The sequence below is a fragment of the Macaca fascicularis genome, chromosome 4 (genome assembly GCF_037993035.2).
Source record: "Macaca fascicularis isolate 582-1 chromosome 4, T2T-MFA8v1.1".
In the NCBI taxonomy this organism is placed as follows: Eukaryota; Metazoa; Chordata; class Mammalia; order Primates; family Cercopithecidae; genus Macaca; species Macaca fascicularis.
In genome coordinates this window covers 87,943,364-87,967,294 of record NC_088378.1, presented here as the reverse complement: position 1 = coordinate 87,967,294, position 23,931 = coordinate 87,943,364, and the positions used below count along the sequence as shown (strand labels likewise).

Genomic DNA, 23,931 nt, shown 5'->3' with positions numbered 1-23,931 from the left:
AGATTCTGAACGTTGAACTTCACCTGATCCAGTCGTGTCAGTTTATGGTTAAGACAATAGGCTGAGAATGGCTAAGAGATTTACCAAAGATCATGGTGATTCAGGACTAGAACCTGTATCTTCTTGCTCTAAAGTCTAGGGATCTTTTCACCATACTATACCACCTCCTATGTGTAAATGTCCACATAATAATAAAGCAGCCACATTAGCTCTTAAAAATAAGTTTAGATCTTAAGTAGAGAAACACTCCTGTACTTTAAAACAGAATTATGTAAAGGACTGTTAACTGCCAGCTCCCTCAAAAGACCATCAGAACAACCTGATGATCAAACAAAACTAAGCTTATTGAATCTACTGCACTAAGGGGAAATACCACTTTTACAAAGTTAGCTGTATTTAAGAAGGGGATGGTCAGGGGAAGATGTTAAAGTGTTTTGAAGTCTGAGTTCAGGTGATTAAAGAAGGGTCTTTCAATGCAGGAATCTGGTTGAGAATGGGCAAGACACCTGACATAATAGATTAGATCTTGAAGCAAGTCTTGATTAGTAAGCTATTGTTCAATAAATGTTAAGTGAGCTCTTTGCCCAGGGGAGTAATCTGATCTTCTGATGGAAGAGCTCTTTGCCTAGATCAGCAAGCAGTCCAGTTGATAAATTTGTTTTCAAGGATTTCTTAGGGCAAACACTGAAATTACTTACTGGTTTTACAGCCTTATCTTCCATGGGGGCCCAACTCTTCCAATTTGCCAGACACTAAGGAAGTTCTTCAGGACTTTCAGTTTAAAACAGGGACAGTCCCACGCAAATCAAGGCCAGTTAGTTATCCTCTCATCTGGGCAAGAATTTCTAGTAACAGATAGGAAAGTCATTGGCACAAGTAGCCTCAGTTCCCAATCCAGATAATTAACTGTGTGGATGCAGTAATCCCCATTCTTAGTACTAATTCATCTCTTTGTTTTTAATTCCTCTCCAAGTCCCAGGTAACCCTTTTCTTGAAGTCAGATCTGGCACAATTTGATAGTTACTTAAGGTCCTCAGCCAGTTATCAGGCTGTATGTGTCAATAGAAATTATAGAGTAACTTGTGCTACACTTAGCTCAGGGCCTTATGGGAGTCCTATTGTTGAAATTAATTTCACTGATGGTATTCACTTATTATAAAATAGTCCTGCCAAGTAGCTGCAGCATATGACATTGTCAGGCAATTTTTAAAAATTCAGTTATTTGGTGTAATCAGTTGCACAGATTTTTGTGATAGGCAGAATTTCTATGGCTGTTTATCTAAAATTAGAAGAACAAATTAGTTAACCACATGATTGTTAAAACCAGGCTTAGTAATTTTGAATGCTGACTTAATGAAAGTAATTTCTTCTTCAAGATACCATGATATTTCCCCGTTTTATTACCATGGCACCAAAAATCACGTTTATTAAAAACCTTAAAGAAATTAAGCTACCTCCATTGCTGGCCTTAAAAGAAATTAATTCTTTAAAAACCAATTTAAAACAAAGTGTGGTAGTCTGACTAATGCTTTCCTTTCTTGCAAAAATGTCCAGATCCTAATCTCTGGAACCTATAAATATGTTACTTTATATGGCAAAAGGGACTTTACAGATACGGGTAAGTTTAGGATTTTGAGATGGGGAGATTATCCTGGATTATCTAGATGAGGCTGATATAATCACCACAGTCTTTAAAGCAGGGCAGAAGATTGGAGGAAGAGACAATGTCACTATGGAAGCACTGGGGGGAAAGGCTATGTGATGCGAGGCCATGACCCCAAGGAATATGGATGGTCTTTAGAAGCTGGAAAAGGCAAGGAAACAGATTTTCCTCTGAAGCCTCCAGAAGGAACCAGCCCTTCTAACAACTTGATCTTAGCCCCTAAGACTCATTTTAGACTTCTGATCTCCAGAAATGCAAGGGGATAAATTTGTGTTACATTTAAGCTATGAAGTTCGTGTTAGTTTGTCACAGTGGTGCTATGGTTTGAATATTTGTCCCCTGCAAAACTCATGTTGAACTTTAATCCCCAATGTGGTAGTATTGAGAAGTGAGGCCTTTAAGAGGTGAGTGAATTCATTCATGGGTTAAAGGATTAATGGATTATCATGGAAGGAGAACTGGTGGCTTTATAAGAAGAGGAAGAGAGGCCTGAGCTAGCATGTGAGCTCAGCCCCTGGCCATGTCATACCCTGTACTACCTGAGGACTCTTCAGTGAGTTCCCACCATCAAGACGATTCTTACCTGATGCAGCTCCTCCACCTTGGACTTCTCAGCCTCCATAAACTGTAAGAAATAATTTCCTTTTCTTTATAAGCTATCCAGTTTCAGGCATTCTATTATAAGCAACAGAAAACAGAGTAAGACAGCAGCAATAGGAAACTAATATAGAAAGTATCAGGAAAATGAATGGCTGTATCATGCTCCCTTTTGTCATTATTTGAAGTTGCTTTTATGAGCAAAGCTTGTCTTACCTAGCAACAGTTGCTAAGTAAGTTAACAACTTAATGCTAGAGTTTGGGAAGGAGCAACTGCTTAAATCTTCCCAAATCTGGTGTCCATACCTTCTATGGCAGGGGCTTTTAGTACCATTCTTTAAGTTAGACACATAACCACTACCTAATCATGTGAACCATTTAATCCTTACCAGCCTCTAACATCCTAAAACCCTGAACCTCTTCCAGCTTTCTTAAACTGTCAGCTTTTCTTGAAACGAATTTTTCTGATTCTAAGATTATTTTAACTGTAAATAGGAGAAGACATCTGAAATTTAACTATGATCAGAAATTCAGATTACAACAGCTTTGTTTGCTGTGCTGTTTGTAATAAAATAATCCCACCAGCCCCTTTTGGAAAAACCTTCAAACGGATCCATGAATACAAGCCACTGAAGACACGCTTTTACACTCACAAAGACATACTAGGTAAGTGACTTTATTGTTTTCCTTTGTTGTAACACTTCATAGCGTTATGTGTCATTCTTTCTGGTACACAGACTTTTATCAGCTTTTTTCTCTTCAGAGTTGCTTGTCTGTACAGGGATGTTTGAGAAGAATATGGGTTGGAATACAGCTTCTCCACTTATAGTTGTGTGTATTGGGCAGGGTATTTAGTCTCTCAATCTGTTTCCTTATGTGGAAATAAAGATACTAATACCTATCTTACAGATTGTTATGAGACTTTAATGAAGTATTCGTATCTATTATAAATCCTAGCACATAATAGTAAATGTGAGTTCATTTTGCCCTTGGCCATACTTGGGCACCTTTCAGTATGTGTAGGAGAGGAAATATTATCTCTAAATAATACCCTAATTGGATGGGCACAGTGGCTCACACCTGTAATCCCAGCACTTTGGGTGGCCAAAGTGGGCATATCGCTTGAGGCCAAGAGTTCAAGACCAGCCTGGCCAACATGGCGAAACCCCGTCTCTACTAAAAGAATTTAGGCAGGCATGGTGGCATGTGCCTGTAATCCCAGCTACTCGGGAGGCTGAGGTGAGAGAATAGCTTGAACCCAGGAGGTGGAGGTTGCAGTGAGCTGAGATCACGCCACTGTACTCCAGCCTGGGTGACAGAGCGAGACTCTGCCTCAAAAAAAAAAAAAAAAAAAATTTAAAGTACCCTAATAAATGGGTAAAAGAAACTATAACCTTTAAATAGTAGCTAGTGGCATAAAAGTAGATACATATAGATAACATGAGGACTTTTACTGTATATACATATGTATAATACATAAGCAAATCAAATTGTGCTATAGTTTTCCGTCTCTCTTTTATTCTCATAAGAGTTTTCAATCTGACCTTGAGCCTTGTAAGTATTTTCCTAAGGACTCTCAAAATACTCCTCTGATCCTCTCTTCCTTTAAAATGGTAAACTGAGGTGATTTCATTTCACTTCTGATATTTGAAAATATAAGAAGCTGGAGAGGTGTTTGGAAAAAAAAACTAAAATGTAGGGGGAGATCAAATTGGAATCATCCTCTAAAAACATCAATACCAAAATTGTTTTTTAGCATTTAGTAAATGCTTAGTATGAATGATTCATTATAATCTCTAAAGTGACTTTTCATACCCAGGACAGTATATCTCCATTCTTAGATATACCTTAATGATTGATTTCCTTGTGCTTTATGGAATATCTAACCCAAACCTTAAGTGGATAAGTTAAATCTATTGTTAGAAATTAATCTTTTCTATTCAGTGACCTTTATTTGTCGCTGAACTGTTTTAAGTTAAAAAGAAAAAAAGTTGAAATTCTCTGTTCTTTATAAGTAAGTTCATGTTGAAATGTCCATAGAAGAGCTAGTGAGTATTTCATAGGACAGTAGTTCTCAATCCTGGCAGTGCACTATATAGAACTTTGAAAAATACATTAATACAGATATCCAAACACAGACCCACTGGATTTAATACTAATCTAACACAGAGCCACTAAATTAGGACCTCTACAGTCAGGATTAAGCATGTGTATTTTTTCCTTCATGTTTAAATAACCTTTTTTATTTCAAGATAGTTTAAGACTCACAAGTTGCAAAATATATCAGAGTTCCCTTGTACTCTTCATCCAGCTTCCATTGATATCTTATGTAATCCTGGCACTTTGTCAAAGCCGGAACATTGGCATTGAAACAATACTATTAACTCAGGTACAGACCTTATGTATACTTTTTTCCCCCAGGCATATAGTTTTATGAAATTTATCACTTGTGTATGTTAATGTAACCGTCACCACAATCACAACATGGAGCTGTTCCATCACCACAAAGGAACTCCCTCGTGTTACCCCTTAGCTGTCATTCTCTTCTCCCCAAACTTGAACCCCTGACAACCACTAATCTGTTCTCTATCACTATAATTTTATCACTGAGTATGCTATCTAAAGAATCATACATTATATAACCCATTGAGATTGGCTTTCTTTGCTCAGCATAATGCCCTTGAGATTCATCCAAGTTGTTTATTAATAGTTTTTTCCTTTTACAGTACGTGCACTAAAAGCTTTGCAGGAGTCCTGTTGTACAATCAGGGTTGAAAACAACTAATAAAACCAATGGGATTTAAACATGAAAGAGGATAGCGGTAGCCTACGCCTGTATCATATTTTTATGAAGTTCAATACATTGATGGTCCATGCTTAGTCACATTTTGTCCTAGAAAATCTTTTCTAATTATTTCTATACAATGTTGGGCTTTTGCAGTATGTGTCCATCGCTACTGTAATATATGCTGCCCTGTGTTTTTAAGATTCACTGATGAACTAGTAGGAGACTCTCTGCCATCAAACATATACTTTTAATTGCTAGTGACAGAAACATTAACTCAGAATAGATTGCATAAAATGGAATTTCTTGACTCTTTTAACAGAGAAACCCAAGGGAAATCTGGCATCAAGGCTTTCAGTCTGTCCATGCTTACCCTTTTAGTGAGTTGGCTTAATGGTTTACTGCTGCAGCTAGACTTACTCCAGCCACTGGGAAAGGAGGAATGTGGATCAAGATAGCTCTAAGAATCTATTACCTTCAGCATAGAAATCCCAGAGGAAGGGCAGGCACAGTGACTCACGCCTCTAATCCTAGCACTTTGGGAGGCCGAGGTGGGCAGATCACTTGAGGTCAGGAGTTTGAGACCAGCCTGACCAACATGGTGAAAGCCCGTTTCTACTAAAAATACAAAAATTAGTCAGGCATGGTGGTGGGCGCCTGTAATCCCAGCTACTCAGGAGGCTGAGGCAAGAGAATCACTTGAATCGGGAGGCGGAGGTTGCAGTGAGCTGAGATTGCGACACTGCACTGCAGCCTGGGCTACAAAGCAAGACTCCCTCTCAAAAAAAAAAAAAAAAGAAAAGAAAAGAAAAAGAAAGAAATACCAGTGGAGAAAGACCTGGCTATCTGATATTGCGTGGTCCTCTAACCTCCTCTAGACTTTTATTACCTTGTCTGGGTAGAGAGGATATTATTATGGGAACGTTATTATCTGGAAATCAAATTAGATCATTGGCTGAAAAATAGTAAACTTCTACCCCTTAGCTCACTCCATACTGAAGCAGTTAAACCCACAAAGAACCACAGACTAAAGAAAGGCATGTAATGTGTTGAAGGCATTCCACTTCGCCTCTCCTGATGCTAGCACTAGCACCCAAATAGGAACAGGGGGAGAGAGAGAGAGCTGTATAATGTGCTAAGACCTCTTGAATATTCACTCATCATTCTACTTTGAGTGTACAAAATGTGTCCCTTTCTTCAGGGCATTTATTTCACCTCCCCAGTTGTCTGCTGGTTGTGGACTGGTTGTGATGAGAGGAATGACCAACTCTATCCAGGCCTGACAGTGCTGTGAATTCCCTCCTAATTAGAGAAAAACTTACTCTTTCAATGGGTATCTTTGAAATATATATACTGACATCTCCTAAAAGGATGTATCTCCTAAGTAGCCCTCATAAATAACTACATAATGGTGGAAAGGAAAGCCAGGAAGCAATCGGTGGAGGTTTGTGACCATTGCTCTTCACATACACAGATATTGGGGCAAATATTCTGAAAAAAGAAGAGAAGTTTCAAGAAGATATACTCAGAGAACGCATTGCAAAAGCAGAAGCTGAAGTATGGGCTCAGGTAAAAGAAGTTACATGTCAACCCAAAGTCCATCTTTACAATTCTTTCACATTTTGGATTTGTCTGAAACAACTGTATAGTGTAGTGGTCAGAACTGACTGAATCCTTGCTAGCTGTGGGACCGTGGGAAAGTTCTACAACCTCTGTAGTCTTGGTTTCTGCATTGTAAAAGAGGAATAATAGTACCCATTCTGTGGGATAGTTGGGAGGGTTCAGTGAAATAATATGCCTGGCATACAGTAGATGCTTAGTAAGAAGCTGGCATCATCAGGAGCTTCCTTCCTTCTCAGCTGCCCTCTCTGTATGGAGGACTCCTGCTCCCTTTATTTTCATTTGATTGAAACCAGAACTAAAAAGAAAAAAAAATAACTAAGAAGACTCCTTGTTGATAGTTGTTTCTTATGGCCTAACATTTAATATATAGACTATCCATTTGTGGAGCATGTAACACTCCTATTTCTTCAAATGCTTCTCTATGGCCTACTCCCCTTTTCCTCCCCTCTCTCCAAAATCCTTAATACCTTGTCCATACGACTGCTGAGCGCTATAAGGGCAATTTAAATATCAGGGCTGACATTGGGATCCAAGGCATCAAACTGAAGCAAAGCCTCAATCCTGTAGCCCCACTTCTTCCAATCATAGAATGACATCAATAACTTCCTAAAGAGAATTACAGCTCCTTGAGAGCAGAACAAGCCACTGTGCTTAGAACAATGTTTCTCAGTTTCTTTATAAAATAGACATTATAGCAAATAGTATTAGCATTGTTCAGTATTAATGCCAGCAAAAGCTTGTTATGAAAATGTTTTGAACATACATAATACTCCAGTTCTGTATGAATACTCCAGTTCTGTATACCCCAGATTTTGATTTATCTCAAAATCTTTGTAGTCATCTATTTTTATTAGTGGTAAAATTCAAACTGATTGTGAACCATCAATTATACATCAATTATACAAGGTGATGCTTTTGTAAATAGTCTACAATTTGAATGTAAGTTGGTCTAGTGTTCTGTGTATTCGTTTCAAATAGAGTTGAAGTTCTTTCTGAGGACCTAATGCAGGGAACCTGGATGGTACTCTGCCTCTTTACTCGGCTCCTTCTAGCTTTGTACATCTTTTCACTTCACTGTGTTTTCCAGATTTTCCACAATGCACATATGTTACTTTGAGAGTCAATCAAGCAAGAAATAAAGTGCCAAAGAGAAAAGGCAACCCAGCAGCCTACATATAGTAAAGCTGCCTTGCCTTTAGCGATTCCAGAAACGGCAAGGCTAGCCCTGGATTGGGATGCGTTAGAGCATCTCTGGCTAAGGCAGACAGTTTGATATGGGAGGCTTGAGATGGGAATGGGGCAAGAAATTAGGGACTCCATGGTGGTTGCTAATTTTCAGTAAATTTGAAAACCTGATTTACTAACATCCCGAATAAGCCAAGTTGCCCTGTGCTTATTCTGCTACATTAATAGATAAATGGACTCTTTCTTTCAAAGGCTAATGAACGTCAAAAACAAGCAGTGGAGAAAGCACTTGAAGAAGCAAATGACAGACACAAAATTGAAATTCAGATTTTGAAAGAGGAACATCAAAAAGATTTACAGGTTTTTATAGTGGCTTGTTGTCTTTTAAAAGTAATTATATTAGTAAAAAGAAAAAAAAAGTTGGCAAGGGAATGAGAAAAAAATAATAAGAAAATCTAGGTTGGTGTTTCATGGCCATTAGCTGGGATCCCTGGGAGGTTCTCAGAAGTGATGCTGAGCTCTCTAGAGCAGTGATGAATGGGTGAAGAAGAACCCATAGCTTACTTCCCAAGGGAAGCTTTGCCTGACCAGCCTTGCCTTGCCACCCACACACTGTCCATGACACCCTGATCTTTTTCATAGCAGTCTTCACTGTAATTAAATAAATGATTGTGTGGTTAGTTGTTGAATGTCTGACTCCCCCACATGACTGCAGCTTTCAGCAGGGGTGTCTGTCTCATCACTGGACTAGCCCTGGTGCCCAGCATAATTCCCTGACTTGGTAGGTGCTCAAATAGTTGAACAAGTGAAGCAGGCTGTTCTCCTTCTGTGATTTCTTCCTTTTTTTCTAAAGTTTGCACTTACTGTGCTGCCAAGAGGGACATCTGAGCTGTCCCTCAAGAATTTAATGCAGGGCCGGATGTCACAGATGAAGGATACTAACCTGTAGCCTGTTCAGGTACATGACTCTAGGTAACTTACAAACTTTCAGGTGGAGACCCTAGTATTCATTGTTAGTTCAGTAACTGGATTACAAAATCTGCTCAAAGGAAAAGGTTACAGATCAATTTTCACATTTTGGTCAAGGGAGGGACAGGACAGGATAAGGTACAGGTATGACAATACACGGGCAGAAGCTGGAGGAAAGTGGCAGAGGTCCAGCCCCAGGTTTGGCCTAACTTAAGAACACTAATGAGCAGTTCAGGGACTGCAGGCCAATTTATTCATTGTTGCAACAACGAGCACCTACCATATACTAGATGTGTACCAGGTGAGAAAAATCAACTGTCTTTACCCAGAGAGGACTTGCTGGCAGGAAGGGGAGCTCCTCCCCAGGGCTCCTGAAGGCTTCGCTCCAGTGGCCTGCCTCAGCCAGGGTTGGTATGGTGCCTGAGGGGTTGGCTGTGGTGGCCCACTGCCCATTCCCCATTTCAGTTAAAATGTGAAGAGCATTTATAGCATGTCTTAGGCAGGCCTGCTCTTCAGTTGCTATGTACAAGTATGGCCATACTGGCAATTAAAGTATTAAAATACTTCTCTATCAGTTGATAACTAGTCACCCGCTAAGCCCTCTATCACCTTGGTCACCCTGGTTGCTTCCCCAGCAGACTCCTGGACCTCTCCCAATCCAGCAATTTAAAAGGATAACTCCAAAAAAAAAAAAAAAAAAAAAAAAGATAACTCATGGCTTGGCAAGGGGCTCTAGTTCCCTGCTATAATGCTGCAGCCAGAGGCCATTCAGATAGGTGGGCCCTACTGTGCTGGTTGATACACATTTTGAATGTCCTTCCTGGCATTAGGTTGTAAAGACATGAGGAAATGTGATGCCTGTTTCAAGGTTCACATGCAAGTCTTTCTTTAAATAATGTTATTGTACCCCACATAGCCTTTGAGTGGAGTTGATGCACTTAGTGCTTCAGTAGAAAGAAGCCCTAAGAAAAGTTAAAGGTAGATAGTTAAAGGGGGATTGACCTTCCTGAAATAATTGTCCAGGGGTTGGGAATTTACATTTATACCACCATTTCAGGTATTTTTTATTTATGAAGGAATGATTAGTCTAGAGTAGTGTGTGGGGTTATTTCACCCTGTTATATCTGCAGGATACTAAGACACAGACATCAGTACTGCTTCTCAGGGCTTGTCTGTGAACCACCTGCATCAGAATCTATTCACGTGGGGGCCTGACATACAGATTCCTGGGCCTCATTCTGACCTACCGACTCCATCAGCAGCCCAAGTGATTCTCACACATATTAAAGTTTGAGATTACCAATATATAGCAGAAAACCAAGTTCCTCTAGAGCAAAATATTAAATTCTGATGTGTCGAGACCACCAGGGATTGCTCTAAAGAGTTTGGTGTATTTCCTGCACAGGGGAAATTGCCCCATCCAGACCTGGCTCCACTCTTGAGTTCTTTTGTCCTCTTCTGCTCTTTTCCTGGTGCTTTTTTTTCTCCGTAGGGTGTGGGTAATAGAACAGCCATGGGCTTTTGGGGACCTTTAACTTTTTTTTTTCTCTTTTGTTTATAAAAACACTAAACATTCAATTCCAGAGAACCAAAAATCCCACCTTCCCACCGAACACTGCTAAGGGGCCTGTGTTCTGCTTCATACCTTTTCTCTTTTCTTTCTGTCTTGTTAATGCTTTTAAAAACAAATGAGTTTTTTATATAAATAAAGTTTTTAAAGTGTGAAAAAAAAAGGAGTTTGGTGTGTTTCAAATGCATGCTGTTAGATAAAATTTCTAGATCTTATTTGATGGATAGGTAATCTTTTGAAAAGGTGTTTAAATTATTGAAAGACAATAATATCAAAAAGTAAATGAGAAGATGAAAGCTAAAGGAAAAATAAATGAAAAACTAGAGTAGGAAATATAATAAAGTCATAGGTAAATTTAAAACTTAAAAATGTATATATGCCATGATGTCCTGTGCAGTTATCACTGATTGGACCTTGAGCTTTCTGGCAGCCAATGCAAAGAGGGAAATGCTGTGACTCACCATGCCCATAAGGTACAGACAAATTAGGCACCTGAGAGGCTCAGATATTCCTAGCTATGAAGCCTCAGAGCAGTATCTCCTGAGGGGGACATTGTGTAAAAATGCCTGTCAAACATCTGTACAGTTAACACGATGGAGTCCATGAATCTGTTTCTTACAATATCTCAAAATGTGGGGTGACTCACTCAAGATGCATTTCAGTAAAAGCATTTCATTAAAAGTAAAAGCAATGTAAGGCCTCCTTACATTGAATAAGAACACCGACGAACAGCAGGTTACTTAATTATTTTTGGAGCTTTAAATATATATTCCACATGCTATGTGAGACAGTAAATGAATTTTGGTTTTATTAAATCATTACATAAAAGAGGGACTGAGTTCAATTATCTGAATTCCTAGTTAGTAATTAGGAATCAGATAATTTCTAATTATCTGAATACCTGCTTCAGAACCCAGCCAAAGTAAAGGGCTGGAATGTCATTTTTAAATTCTATGATTCAATAATTTATTGTATGTTTAAAAATGACTGAAAGAGTATAATTGGATTGTTTGTAACACAAAGAAAGGATAAATGCTTGAGGTGAGGGATATTCCATTTAACCTTGTGTGATTATTACACATTGTATGCCTAGACCAAAATACCTCATGCATCCACAAAAATTGAAAATTAAAAAAAAAAAAACAAAAACACTATCACTTTGTGCCAAAAAATTTCAGGCATACAACAGTCTCACACCACCCTATTGACACTGACTTTTTTTCCTTCTTCAACAGATGTTTGCAAGAGTTCTATTAAATACATTTCATTCTGAAAAAAATTAATGATTCATATAGGAATATATTATGGTAGTACTTCACCTGTCTTAAGCTCAACCATCACCCAGCAGTCTGAATTACTGAGAATGTACTTGAAAACCCAGAAGTAAGTTAAAATATCTCCCTAAGGAATTAAAGGCCTCTGACTACAAGAGAGTAACTCAGGCTTATTACACATAGCAGAACCTCTTCACCCCCACTCAGATGTCATTATGCTTATTTGACAACCTAAACCCAACAGACTTAGATGCTTGATTTTTCTTTTGTTTTCTTTTCTTTTGAAATGGAGTCTCTCTATAGCCCAAGCAGGAGTGCAGTGGTGCGATCTCGGCTCACTGCAACCTCTGCCTCCTGAGTTCAAGTGATTCTCCTGCCTCAGCCTCGCGAGTAGCTGGGATTACAAGTGTGCACCTCCACACCCAGCTAAGTTTGTATTTTTAATAGAGACAGGGTTTTGCCATGTTGGCCTGGCAGCCAGACTGGTCTTGAACTCCTGGCCTCAAATGATCTGCCCTCCTCAACCTCCCAAAGTGCTGGGATTATAGGCATGAGCCACCACACCCAGGAGGGTTGCTTGATTTTTCAAATTGGAAATAGATTAAATACTGGAAAGTAAAAATAACAAAAAGGGGCTCACTGATAGCAGCTACAGCAGCATCCTCAGCCTGATGGCAAGTAATCTTCCTGTTCTCTGAAGAAAAGAAAAATTTGATACCTACAAGGAACAAAGATGAAATTTCAAAAAGCAAAACAATCTGGGGTCGTTTATGACAGATAACAAGTGGCTCTATGAACTTCAACAATTATTAAATGCCACATGAAGTTTTTGGCCCAGTACAACCATTCATCTTTGTCTACCAAGCCTGGATCATCAAGAAAGTGTTAGATTGTTTCATAATGTTCTTTTTATGGTGTTAAAGACATTTAGAAACATTTCCATTCAAAATATTTTGTCCAAAAAAATTTTAGTAATTTAAGAGACAAAGCCTTCTGTAGGAAACCCAGCTAGCATTTCTAAATGGCCAATGTTTTCCTAAAATGATTTTCTAAATATATCAACTGAGGCCACTTTGGAGAGATTCTTAAAGTTGATTTCTGGTGTCTGTTTCATTTTTTAACTTTTCACCCTTGAAGTAGCCAAAGTGAGAAATTGAGAACTTTTTCTCTTGAAAAAGCTGAAAGGTCTGTCTTAACAAATATTTTAATTGTTGAAATAATCTTCTGAGAAGCTGAAGCAATTTCAGTTTCCATTATAATTTAGAGTTCTCTTGACTTTCTCTCAGCTTCAGCTGAGGAATCTCTCTGGACACTGTAAACAGCTGGCTCTCTCAGGGGCTCCCGTAGAAATGGTGCTAAAGGGAGTTGAGCAATCTTCAGCCAGGAGAACTCTTACTGGTTTTATTCCTTTCTATTCTGGGTAAGATTTCATTTAAAGAAGGGATTCTGCAGCTATTGAAAACCAAAGAAAACCCACTGTACTATGTCTTACAAGACTGTACAATTGATGAATCTCTTGAAAGACTCCAGCATCGCAGCCAGGAATGAAGTGAGAAACTGGCAGTCAGCAACCCTGGCTTCTATCCCTAGTTCTTCCATTGATGTGCTATGTGAAATAACTTAATTTCTCTATGTTCTTTTGATGTCTTCCCAAATAGAGATAAACATTTACCTTTGGGCCAGGCACAGTGGCTCATGCCTGTAATTCCAGCAGTTTGGGAGGTCAAGATGGGCAGATCACTTGAGCCCAGAAATTCAAGACAAGCCTGGGCAACATGGTGAAACCCTATTTCTACAAAAAATAGAAAAATTAGCCAGGCATGGTGGCAAGTGTCTATAGTCTCAGCTACATGGGAGGCTGAGGTGGGAGGATTGCCTGAGCCTGGGAGGTCGAGGCTGAAGTGAGCTGTGATTGTGCCATTGCACCCCAGCCTGGGCAACAGAATGAGAACCTGTCTCAAAAAAAAAAAAAAAAAAAAAAAATTACCTTTAAGTGAAAATTTTAAAATTCGTGGACAGAATGATTTGCTCCTCCTCTTTATAATGTTATATTTCTACGTATTGTTATATTTCTGTAACATGTATTGCACAATTAGGTTGTTGGCCTCCTCCACTAGACAGTGAATCCCCTGAGGACCAAGATCCCCACCTTCTTGTGTATGTAGCATCTGGGCCTCGGAGTGCCAGGCACACTGTGGTATTAGTAGGCATTTCCAAAATGGTGGCAGGGTTTTCCTTGAGCGCAATTTGTGGGTCTGTTTTCCACAGGTCTTGGTTTGACTAGTGCTTCGTCTACTTATTTGGTTGAAGGCCCTCCTCAGGTCCTCCTTCCTGGAACAATGGAGCACTTATTCCTGTCCCTTCCGCAAAGGAGAAAGGGCCCTTCAACACTAATAAGTTGGAATGCTGAAACAATGGTGGGGACAGGTGGGCAGATTCCTGTGACTGTAATACCGTGCAATTGTTTTCTGCCTGAACCTCAGGTTCTCTCCCACCCAGGAGACACTCAGGAGGCATAATAATTATTTCTGCCATTTTCCAGGACTGGCTTACTAAAGCAGAATTGCATTATGTAATTATGCATAATGATACTATGATACTAGAATATTTGAACAATCAAGAAAAAAGACCTTTAACCCTACCCCTCTATACCAACTATTTTCTTTTTTCCATATTCTCTTTCAATATTATCTATGTAGATATTTATATTACATCGTTTGTATATTTTTGGTTCTACCTAACATCATATAAATAAAAGTTTTCCATATCATACACACTCTTCTTTTAAATCATCAGTGTTAACAGGTACACTTGCCAGCAGATAGATAAAACTATGGTTTAAATAGCCTCTTAATGTGTGGTTTTAGACATCAAATCTGTAATAGCTAAACCTAGTTTTGCCATTGCTTCAGGAAGTGACAGCTAAAACTAAGACAGAGATGTATCAAAACATGGATGACGAAATGAAGAGAGAGCACTTGGCTGCAGAACAGCGCATGGTCCACAGAATCCAAAGGATTATGATGGAATGCCACAGAGAGAAGGTGGAAGCTGTGGAGAAAGCCAGGGCTGAAGAAAGACTCATCGCCCAGAAAGCAATCCAGGCCCAGAAAAGGTATTCCAGAGAACTCATTTGCAAATTAGTATCTTCCTTTATCAAAATCAACCTGGAGAAACAGATAAGGTTATAGTACATAGGTAGATATTGCCCAGTTTTTGTGTTTTTACATTTTTATTATGGAAAATACCAAACATAGGGAGCAATTTATATTGTAGAGTATGTGTGTGGCTTAAAGAAAAATAATAACGTAAATACTCAAAAACCTACCATTCAGCTTAAGGGATTGAAAATTGCTGTTTTCTAAAGCTCTCATGTGTTCTTCCTCAATCGTATCTTCTTCTTGTCCCTGCTTGAAAGATAGCTACTCTCTAAATATGGTATTTTTCATTCTGTATCACCAGTTTTAAGAAACCAAGGACAGGAATCAAGAAATCGTTTCCCATAAACACATCATTAAAATCAATCTTCACATTCTCTAGCCTAGATCATACACTATTATGTTTGTGTTACTTTTTGGTCTTTTTCTTATTATACAAGTAATATATGTTGCAAAAGAAATTGACATTATGGAAATATATAGAGCAAAATTGCAAGTCCTGATGCATTTCTTCCCCTGCACCCTCCCTGCCTCCCAGAGACAGTTATTTTAAACAATAGAGTCTATATCCTTCCATGCCCTTTTGATGTGTTTACAGCCATATGTATGTGCGTAATCACAGATCAGATCACACATATATATATATTTTAAGACAACCAAGGTAACTATTTCTATATATGTAATGATTATTTGCTGGAACAGGACAGCAGTTAGGAGTTCAGGGATTGTCAGGGGCAAGAGAAAAAATGTAATTTCCAGATTTTTTTGTACCAGGTCATTTACCTGCCCACGATCACTGATTTGTAGCAGCAGAGCTGAGACTGAGACCTCCCTATTTGGCCTTTGTGACTGGTCCCTTTTGCTTTGCTGCTTGAGTTAACAAACAAATCCATTTCTATATAATTAATGGGTAAAATCTTTTTCATTAGAACTCTTTAGAACAGGGACACAGGTAAGATCCTGGAGGAGGTACAGATAAATGAGAATGAGAGCTGCAGCTGTGACAGTTTAACTGGTACCTCTCTTCCTGCATAGACTACAGGTCATTGTGGAGGTAGAAGACGAAGATGAGAGGGGATACCAGGAGGGGGTTAGGGAATGAGTCGTGGCTCAATGCACTGGAAGGTGGATCCTCTTTTCCTTTTTCTCCTGCCGGGCATCTGCAGGAGCTGTGCAGGCACCCGTGGGACCCTCTGGGTCCCCTCCTCACACACACTTGCGGTCTCCTCCCTCTCTTGCTAGATTGTTTTTGCACCCCCTCCAGCCCTTTCCTCTGTGAGGTTTGATGGAAGGTTTTCAATGTCTGCCTTTTATTGAATCCGTAGACTAGGATTAAGGAACTGCCATATGTAGTGTTAAAATATATCCAGCTAGAATGCCCATTTTGTTTATTGATGTTTCCCAAGTGCCTGGAAGAAAGTCTGGCACATGGTAGGCATTCTTGAAATATTTATTGAACAAATGGTTTAAATTTCTTGCAGTTAGTCGAAGCCACTCTTCAGCACACCAGATCTTATAAACTTTCATCAAGACTTAAGGATTCAGAACACTTATATATCATGAGAAATTTGTTAACTATATAGAAAACTTTTTTGTGGATTGAGGTGATTAGATTCTAAACAGGTTGCCCAGGAGACACTGGACTCTTTCTCTTAAAGTTAAAAAAAAAAAAAAGGCTGGGGGTGGTGGCTAAGGCCTGTAATCCCAGCATTTTGGGAGGCCAAGGCAGGTGGATCACGAAGTCAGGAGATCTAGACCATCCTGGATAACAAGGTGAAACCCCGTCTCTACTAAAAATACAAAAAAAATTAGCCAGGTGTGGTGGCGGGCACCTGTAGTCCCAGCTACTCAGGAGACTGAGGCAGGAGAATGGCGTGAACTCGGGAGGCGGAGCTTGCAGTGAGCCAAGATCTCGCCACTGCACTCCAGCCTGGGCACAGAGTGAGACTTCCTCTCAAAAAAAAAAAAAAAAAAAAGTCTCTGTTTGTAAAGGTTCTAATTGTTTTCTAGCCCAAGGCAAGGCATGAATGAAATAACCACTCAGGACTTTTTGTGGTCATGGCTGCAATTCCTACTGACAACTTCCCTTATTCAATACCCAGCACATGCAAGGCTTTTTGTATACTCCTTCTTGTATCTGCATATCCCTTCCTAGGAGATTGTATCATCCTACATATCTTCAGGCAAAGACCCTGGAGGGTTAAGGCCTTAAAGGGAAACTAAGTAAACTGCCAAAGGTCACAGAGGAAAGAGGTGACAGGGCCTGATTTGAACCCTGGCCTTTATGATGTCAAAGCTTATGACCTTCCATTATGCTACCTGCTCTAGAGATAGAGAAGCTATGTGAGTTTTCTAGAGGATTTGTTCACTTCAACAGAGCTCCTCAAGTACCTTCTGTGGATGTGGCACAAATTAAGGGCTCTTTCTCAACACTGTGTAAAATCACTAGAGCATGGCTGCCCCCAACAAGCAAGGCTGGATGGGCTGGTACAAATAGCACATAGGTGCTGGAAGAGTTCAAAGTCCTGGAAAGATCAAGCAGTATGGGTGGGTTATGTAGTGAGGTCGGTTTTTTGGAGGAAGTTTGTCCTGGGTTGGGCCTTAGAGAGAAGGTAGGAGGTCCCACCTGTGAGAGAGGTAAAAGAATGAGAACAGAATGAGCAAAGACATGGAAGGAGAAAGCGTGATGTATAATGAGGCAGCACCAAGGGGAGGTTCAAGAGTGTTAATAACCCGGGGATAGAAATGCACTGCTGAATGCTAGCATCTGGAGATGTCCCTCACCTACCTAACTTCTGAAATGCCTGCAGCCTCCTGCCAGATCAGAGAACCAGGAGTTCCCCATGTCCCAGGTAGAAAATCAGAATATAGGTTACTGGTAAACACAATGCTTGTACCTGATTGAAATAGTGCTAACAGTCCTATAGTTCTAATGAAAAGTAGATTAATAGCTTATTTACAGACTAACCAGGCAAAGGATCAATTGCTAGTATGGATTTTCCATGGTTTATTTTTTCCCTATCAGTTAAGATTGAGTTATTACATATCAGATGATGATTTTATTTAGTAACTTGTTTTCATTCTCCAAGAGTCTGTTTTATAAAATATCAGACTGAATCCTGTAAATTTGGACACACACTACAACTATTTTGAAAATAGTTACTTTTCTGGCCAGTGCCACCCTGAAATACGGTGTGTATTTCAAAATTACAAGTGTACAGCCTCATAAAGATAGAGAGGGCAGAAGAACCTCACTGCTTACAGAAAGCATAGACATTCACTTCACGTCGGAATGGGCATTGGGGGGGTTATGGAGCTGGACATGCCATTCCTTCTGCCAGCCAGTCATTGGTGAGCCTCCTTATGTTGCTGGTTGAGGTGGTTGGTCCACATGCTGAACACCTCTACTTGTCATGTTCTTCCTTATGTGGATCCAGAAACTCTGGGCCTCACCTTTACCCTTGGCTTCTGGCCCTGCTCCTTCTCTGTGCATGGTGATTCTTCAAATGTTTGAGGAGAGAGAATATGTCCAAGATTTAATTTGAAGAAGGGAAGGAAAAACCAAAATGTACTAATACCTAGTTCTTTCACAGTTCTTTCTCATATGATAAGCTTTCTAGGCCCTCTTTCAGTTAAAAAAAAAAAAAAAAAATACAGGTAGACTAATTTATGTACATTGAAAAACATTGTACACATATCCCAAGAATTGGCTATTTTCCTATGGCAAATATTTTGCTTATATTAAGAATCCTTTTTAAGCATGAATTTTTTTTTTTTTTTTTTTTTTTGAGAGAGAGTCTTGCTTTGTTGCCTAGGCTGAAGTGCAGTGATGCGATCTCTGCTCTCTGCAACCTCCGCCTTCCAGGTTCAAGCAATTTTCCTGCCTCAGCCTCCCAAGTAGCTGGGATTACAGGTACTCACCACCATGCCCAGCTAATTTTTGTATTTTTAGTAGAGATGGGGCTTCTCCATGTTGGCCAAGCTGGTCTCGAACTCCTGACTTCAGGTGATCCACTTGCTTCTGCCTCCCAAAGTGCTGGGATTACAGGCATGAGCCACCACGCCCAGCCTCATGAATTCTTTTAAGCTTTTGTAATGTTCCAACATATCTGCTTTAAAATTTAGTGTTATTCAGCACAACATGATTTAGAGAGAACTTCATCTGTATTACCCATTTATTCATTCATACATTTATTGATTGCCTGTTGTATCCACAACGGGCACCACACTAGGCAGGGGAGATACAAAGATAAATGGGCATTCCGGGTCACACCCTCGATGCACTGCACCCCACACCACTCCTGGCTTTAATTCCACAACTTCAGGGAACTCATCAGAATGAAATTCAGAGTCACTCAGACCTTAAACCAAAGGATCAAATATTCAAGCACTAAGGCAGGCTGGGAAAAGTTGGGTCTGGGTGCGGCGGCTTGTGCTTGTAATCCCCGCACTTTGGGAGGCTGAGGTAGGAGGATCACTTGAGTCGAGCCTGGCCAACATGGCAAAACCCTGTCTCTACAAGAAATACAAAAATTAGCTGGGCATGGTGGCACATGCCTGTAGTCTCAGCTACTCCAGAGGCTGAGGTGGGAGGATTGCTTGAGCCCAGGAGGCAGAGTTTGCAGTGAGTCAAGATGATACCACTGCACTCCAGCCTGGGCAACAGAGTGGGACCCTGTTTAAAACCAAAAAAAAAAGAAGAAAGAAAAGTTGGAAAGATTTTTTAAGTACCAGATTCTGTATAGCAGTAAGATATTTTGATATCAGGGAGTCTGAAAGGGACTGTCATTGAGGTTGGGAGCTGGAGTCATCCGAGATATATGTTACTGGATCAGTTTTACCTGAGCTCAATTCTGGTAGAACCTTCCAGTTAGCCCGTAAATGAAACCTCCCATTTGAGTGAGAGGAGAGTCAGCCCCACTTGGCAGGAAACTCATGCCTGCTTGTGTCAGAGGACACAGGGAGCACAGCTTCCTCTTTGGAGATTGGTCCCTGGTCATCACCCTGACAATCTCATCGACAGCCTGAGGATGTTATCAGACATCAGACTAAATCCTAAGAATGTGTGTCGATGCACACTGCCCACTCTATACACAGCATCACTTCTATTAATGGAACCTCCATTCCCCTGTGACCCAGGTTGAAAATTAGCAAGTTGGTTTCGATTCCTCTTTTTCCCACATCCCCTGTATCTTTGCAGTCACAGATTCTGGCAGCTATGACTTTTTAATATTTCCTCGGCTTAACCCTTTCTCTTCCTCTTCCCAACCCTCTCTTTTGTCATTAGTTCAGACCCTCATCGTTGCACCTCAAGAATATTATGAAATGATACAATTGGTCTCTCTAGCTCACCCCACTAAGATTCAGTTCACCCACTGTTACCTGAATAACAAGTCTAAAATGTTATTTTCATTGTGCTGCCCTCCTGACAAAAAATTTATAGTGCCCACTCGAGCTTGAAGCAGGTAATGATTAAGGGCAGGAACTCTCCAGCTTGCTCAGTTGTGTGACACTGAACAACTCACTCTTCTCTAAGCCTCCATTTCCCACCTGTTACAAGGGAATAGTCACAGGTTATAAATAAAAATAGGCCGGGCACGGTGGCTCACACCTGTAATCCCAGCATTTTGGGAGACCGAGGAGGGTGGATCACTTAAGGTTAGGAGTTCAAGACCAGCCTGGCCAACATAGTGAAACCGTGTCTCTACTAAAAATACAAAAGTTAGCCATGTGTGGTGGTGCACACTTGTAATCCCAGATACGTGGGTGACTGAGGTAGAAGGATCACTTGAACCTGGGAGGCGGAGGTTGCAGTGAGCCAAGATGGTGCCACTGCACTCCAGCCTGGACGACAGAGCAAGATTCATCTCTAAATAAATAAATAAAATATCAGCTTCAATGGGTTATTGTGAAAATTAAATGAGATATCATGCATGTAAAATGCTTACCACAGTTCCTGCAATACAGTAAGCACTCAAAAATCATTACCCTTGTTATTAATATTGGAAATAGTTGGTGGGAAAAGGAAGAAGAGAAATAGTTTAGTGGCTACAGAGGCTAAAGAAACATGTGATTTACTTCAAGACTAGGGAAGTCTGTCAGGTTTGAAAGTCAAGTGGAAAGACTCAGAGAAGATGAGAGAATTGCATCTTGGAGGATGGAATTTAGGAGATTGGGCCAGTGGTAAATCTTGGAAAGGCTGTATTAGACTGGGAGGCAGAGGGGGAGGATTTTTATTAACAATCATACATTTGAGATCTTAAAACCTCAAATCTTTGAGGTTCTGCTCAAACTGTGTTAACTGCAGAAGTCCACCGGAAATGTATCACAGTGGCTAAGAGCTTTTGTCCTGGACTCAGACTGCCTGAGTTGTGTTGCAGATTTTGCCTCTTTTACTTATTAAGCAAACTTAGACAAATTACTTAACTCCCTGAGCTCAATGTCTTCTTCATAAAAAGAGCATAGTAATGGAACCACACTACAGAATTGTTTTTGAGAATTCATTGAATTAATGTATGCATAGAATGCTCATTAACCTGCTTGGACATGGTAAGAGGTCAACATGGTTGGCTGCTATAAATTATATATAATTCCCTACATTATAGCCAGAAGTCTATTAATCATTTAGCAGTGCTTCTGAATGTGTGGTCCAGAGACCCTTCAAGGTCCCTGAGACTCTTTACGGAGGCAGTCCATGAGATTAAAACTATTTTCTTAATAACACTAAGACTTTATTTGCCTTTTTCACTCTTAGTCTCCTATGAATATAAAATAGTGTTCTCCAGGGTTTTGTGATAGGTGATATCACAATAAATTGAAACAGTATGAAAATTCAGCTTTTACTAAGCTGGAGATTAAAGAGTTTTGCAAAAAAAAAAATTAAAATTAGGCTGGGTGCAGTGGCTCATACCTGTAATCCCAGCACTTCGGGAGGCCAAGGCGGGTGGATCACTTGAGGTCAGGAGTTCAAGACCAGCCTGGCCAACATGGTGAAATCCCATCTCTACTAAAAATATAAAAATTAGCTGGGTGTAGTGATGCACACCTGTAATCCCAGCTACTCTGGAGGCTGAGGCGTGTGAATCACTTGAACCTGGGAACTGGAGGTTGCAGTAAGCCAGGGTCAGGCCATTGTGCTACTGTAGCCTGGGTGACAGAGCAAGACACTGTCTCAAAAAAAAAAAAAAGTTAAATTATACCATTCTTCTCGTGAAATATTTCATCGTTTTGGAAAATGTTTTTCGTAAGAGATTTTTAATATTTTTAAAATGTCTCCCTTTTCGTTTATATAACTGTTAATGTCAGTACCTATAACTCGTATAAATGAAAGCTCTTTGGTTTCCTCAATAATTTTGAGAGTGTAAAGAGTTCCCGAGACCAAAAAGTTTGAGGTGACTGTCATAGAGTATTGCTCAGATAAAAATCAAGATTAAAGCTATATCTATCCTGTGAGTATAAAGTTTTTTCATCTCTGGCTAAAGGTCAGCAGCTGGATTAATATAAAGAAATACTTTCTCTACAGAGTTTGGAACTCTGACCCTATCTCCTCATTTTTAAGAACAATGCATGTATATTTTCCTGAAAAAGGTGGTCTCAGGTTTCTAAAGTTGCCATTAGATGTTAGATTAGTGGCCTCACCCTAACCCACAGCAGGTAAGTACATAGGAAGCGTCCTTGCTCTGAAAACATGTTTTGTTTGTTAACAGCTAATGCAATCCAAAAGCTCATCTGTATCAGCCTGTCTCAGGCTGGTGGCTCATCTCAACAATTACTCAGTCATCTGTGTTTAAAGATGAAATTATTTTGTTTTTAGTGGCCAATCCATCTAACTTATAAATCCATATTATCCTTTGTAGCAAAGCCACGGAGGAAATTGTGAATACTGGTATCACAGTTACTAAGGATGAGAAGACCAGTGTGGCCCGACTGATGAGGGAAAAAGAACATGAAATGAACATCCTCTATGGCATAGCTCAGAGGCAGAAGCAAGAAGAGGTACAGGAAGTGCTTCAAGAAGCAGAGAAAACACATCAGGCCACTCTTGGCAATGTGATGGATACACTGGCCAACACCCAGGGGGAGCTGCTGTCTATAGCAAAACAACTGGGAATCATGACAAATTGGAAAGATTTCCTAGAGGAGGAATTACAGGAAACCAGGATGGCATTTCAAAAATACATCAATTATACCTTTCCTAAGCTTTCACCAGGACATGCAGATTTTATTCTGCCAGAAAGAAAGAAAACACCTTCTAATCTTGTTATTGAGGAGAACAAAACAACTCTTGATTAGAAGTCTTCAACTGAAATTTCACTACAAAAGACATCATTCTAGACTAAATAAATTAACTCATTACAAAAACCATTTATTGATTTCCCAGCCTTGTGCAGGGTACTATTGGGCTGTAAGATTTTTCATGGAAAACCAAAATATTAAAAAGTACATTCCAGATTATAGTGAGCCAAGTCTGAGAAGAAAAAACTGTGAGAGGGAGCAAACTGATTAAAAGGGGAAAGGTTTCTTGGATGAAGCCTAAACACGCTTCTGTATCTGTCTTTATTCATTTCTACATCAGACATATAATTAATTATTTCAGTATTTATTGCCATAGAAAACAAGTAAAGGAAGTGTCCTTAGGTTTTTCCTGTTTTGGGCAGGTGTGCTAAGTTCCAGTAGAGAGATTATCATTTGGTGAATGCAGTAGCATTGTGAATTTAAAAAAGCAATTTCTCTCACATACAGTAGGATAAAATTTAAATGCTGGGACTCCCATATAGAGTAATTCAGGAAGGACTTATTGCCCACACAACAGGCAGGTTTGGTCACTTGGTGGGTGTCAACCCAATGACCACAACCAAGGAAGATTTAGCAAGGGGATTTTATTATTTATAAGGAGTAAGGAGAACACCAGGGATAGTCCCCAAAGCAGTGTCTCCCTGAGCAGGGGGCTGGGTCAGGTTTTATAAGCATAGGGTAATAAGGCATGATCTGATTGGATCTTGTAATGAGGAGATGTCGGAAGGCATGATCTAACTGGATCCTGCCGTGGGGTGATGTCAAAGCTCACTCCATTTGGATTCTGGATCCTGCCATGCAATGTCCACTTC

General features: G+C 39.9%; 1 protein-coding gene across 3 annotated transcripts; it reads left to right on the top strand.

Moving 5' to 3' along the window:
* The first annotated feature begins 1,720 nt into the window (after positions 1–1,720).
* On the top strand, positions 1,721–23,365 carry C4H6orf163 (chromosome 4 C6orf163 homolog). Of its 3 annotated transcripts, XM_015448836.3 has the most exons (6): positions 1,721–2,290; positions 2,756–2,926; positions 6,520–6,614; positions 8,106–8,213; positions 14,579–14,781; positions 22,681–23,365. In XM_015448836.3, exons 2-6 carry the CDS (start codon positions 2,779–2,781, stop codon positions 23,114–23,116), a joined length of 990 nt encoding a protein of 329 aa, XP_015304322.2. In that variant the 5' UTR covers positions 1,721–2,290; positions 2,756–2,778; the 3' UTR covers positions 23,117–23,365. The 3 variants fall into 3 exon arrangements, with proteins under 3 accessions (XP_015304322.2, XP_073893631.1, XP_073893632.1); XM_074037530.1 differs by lacking the exon at positions 8,106–8,213; XM_074037531.1 differs by lacking the exons at positions 1,721–2,290; positions 6,520–6,614; positions 8,106–8,213 and having other exon boundaries at positions 2,789–2,926.
* Positions 23,366–23,931: the final 566 nt, after the last annotated feature.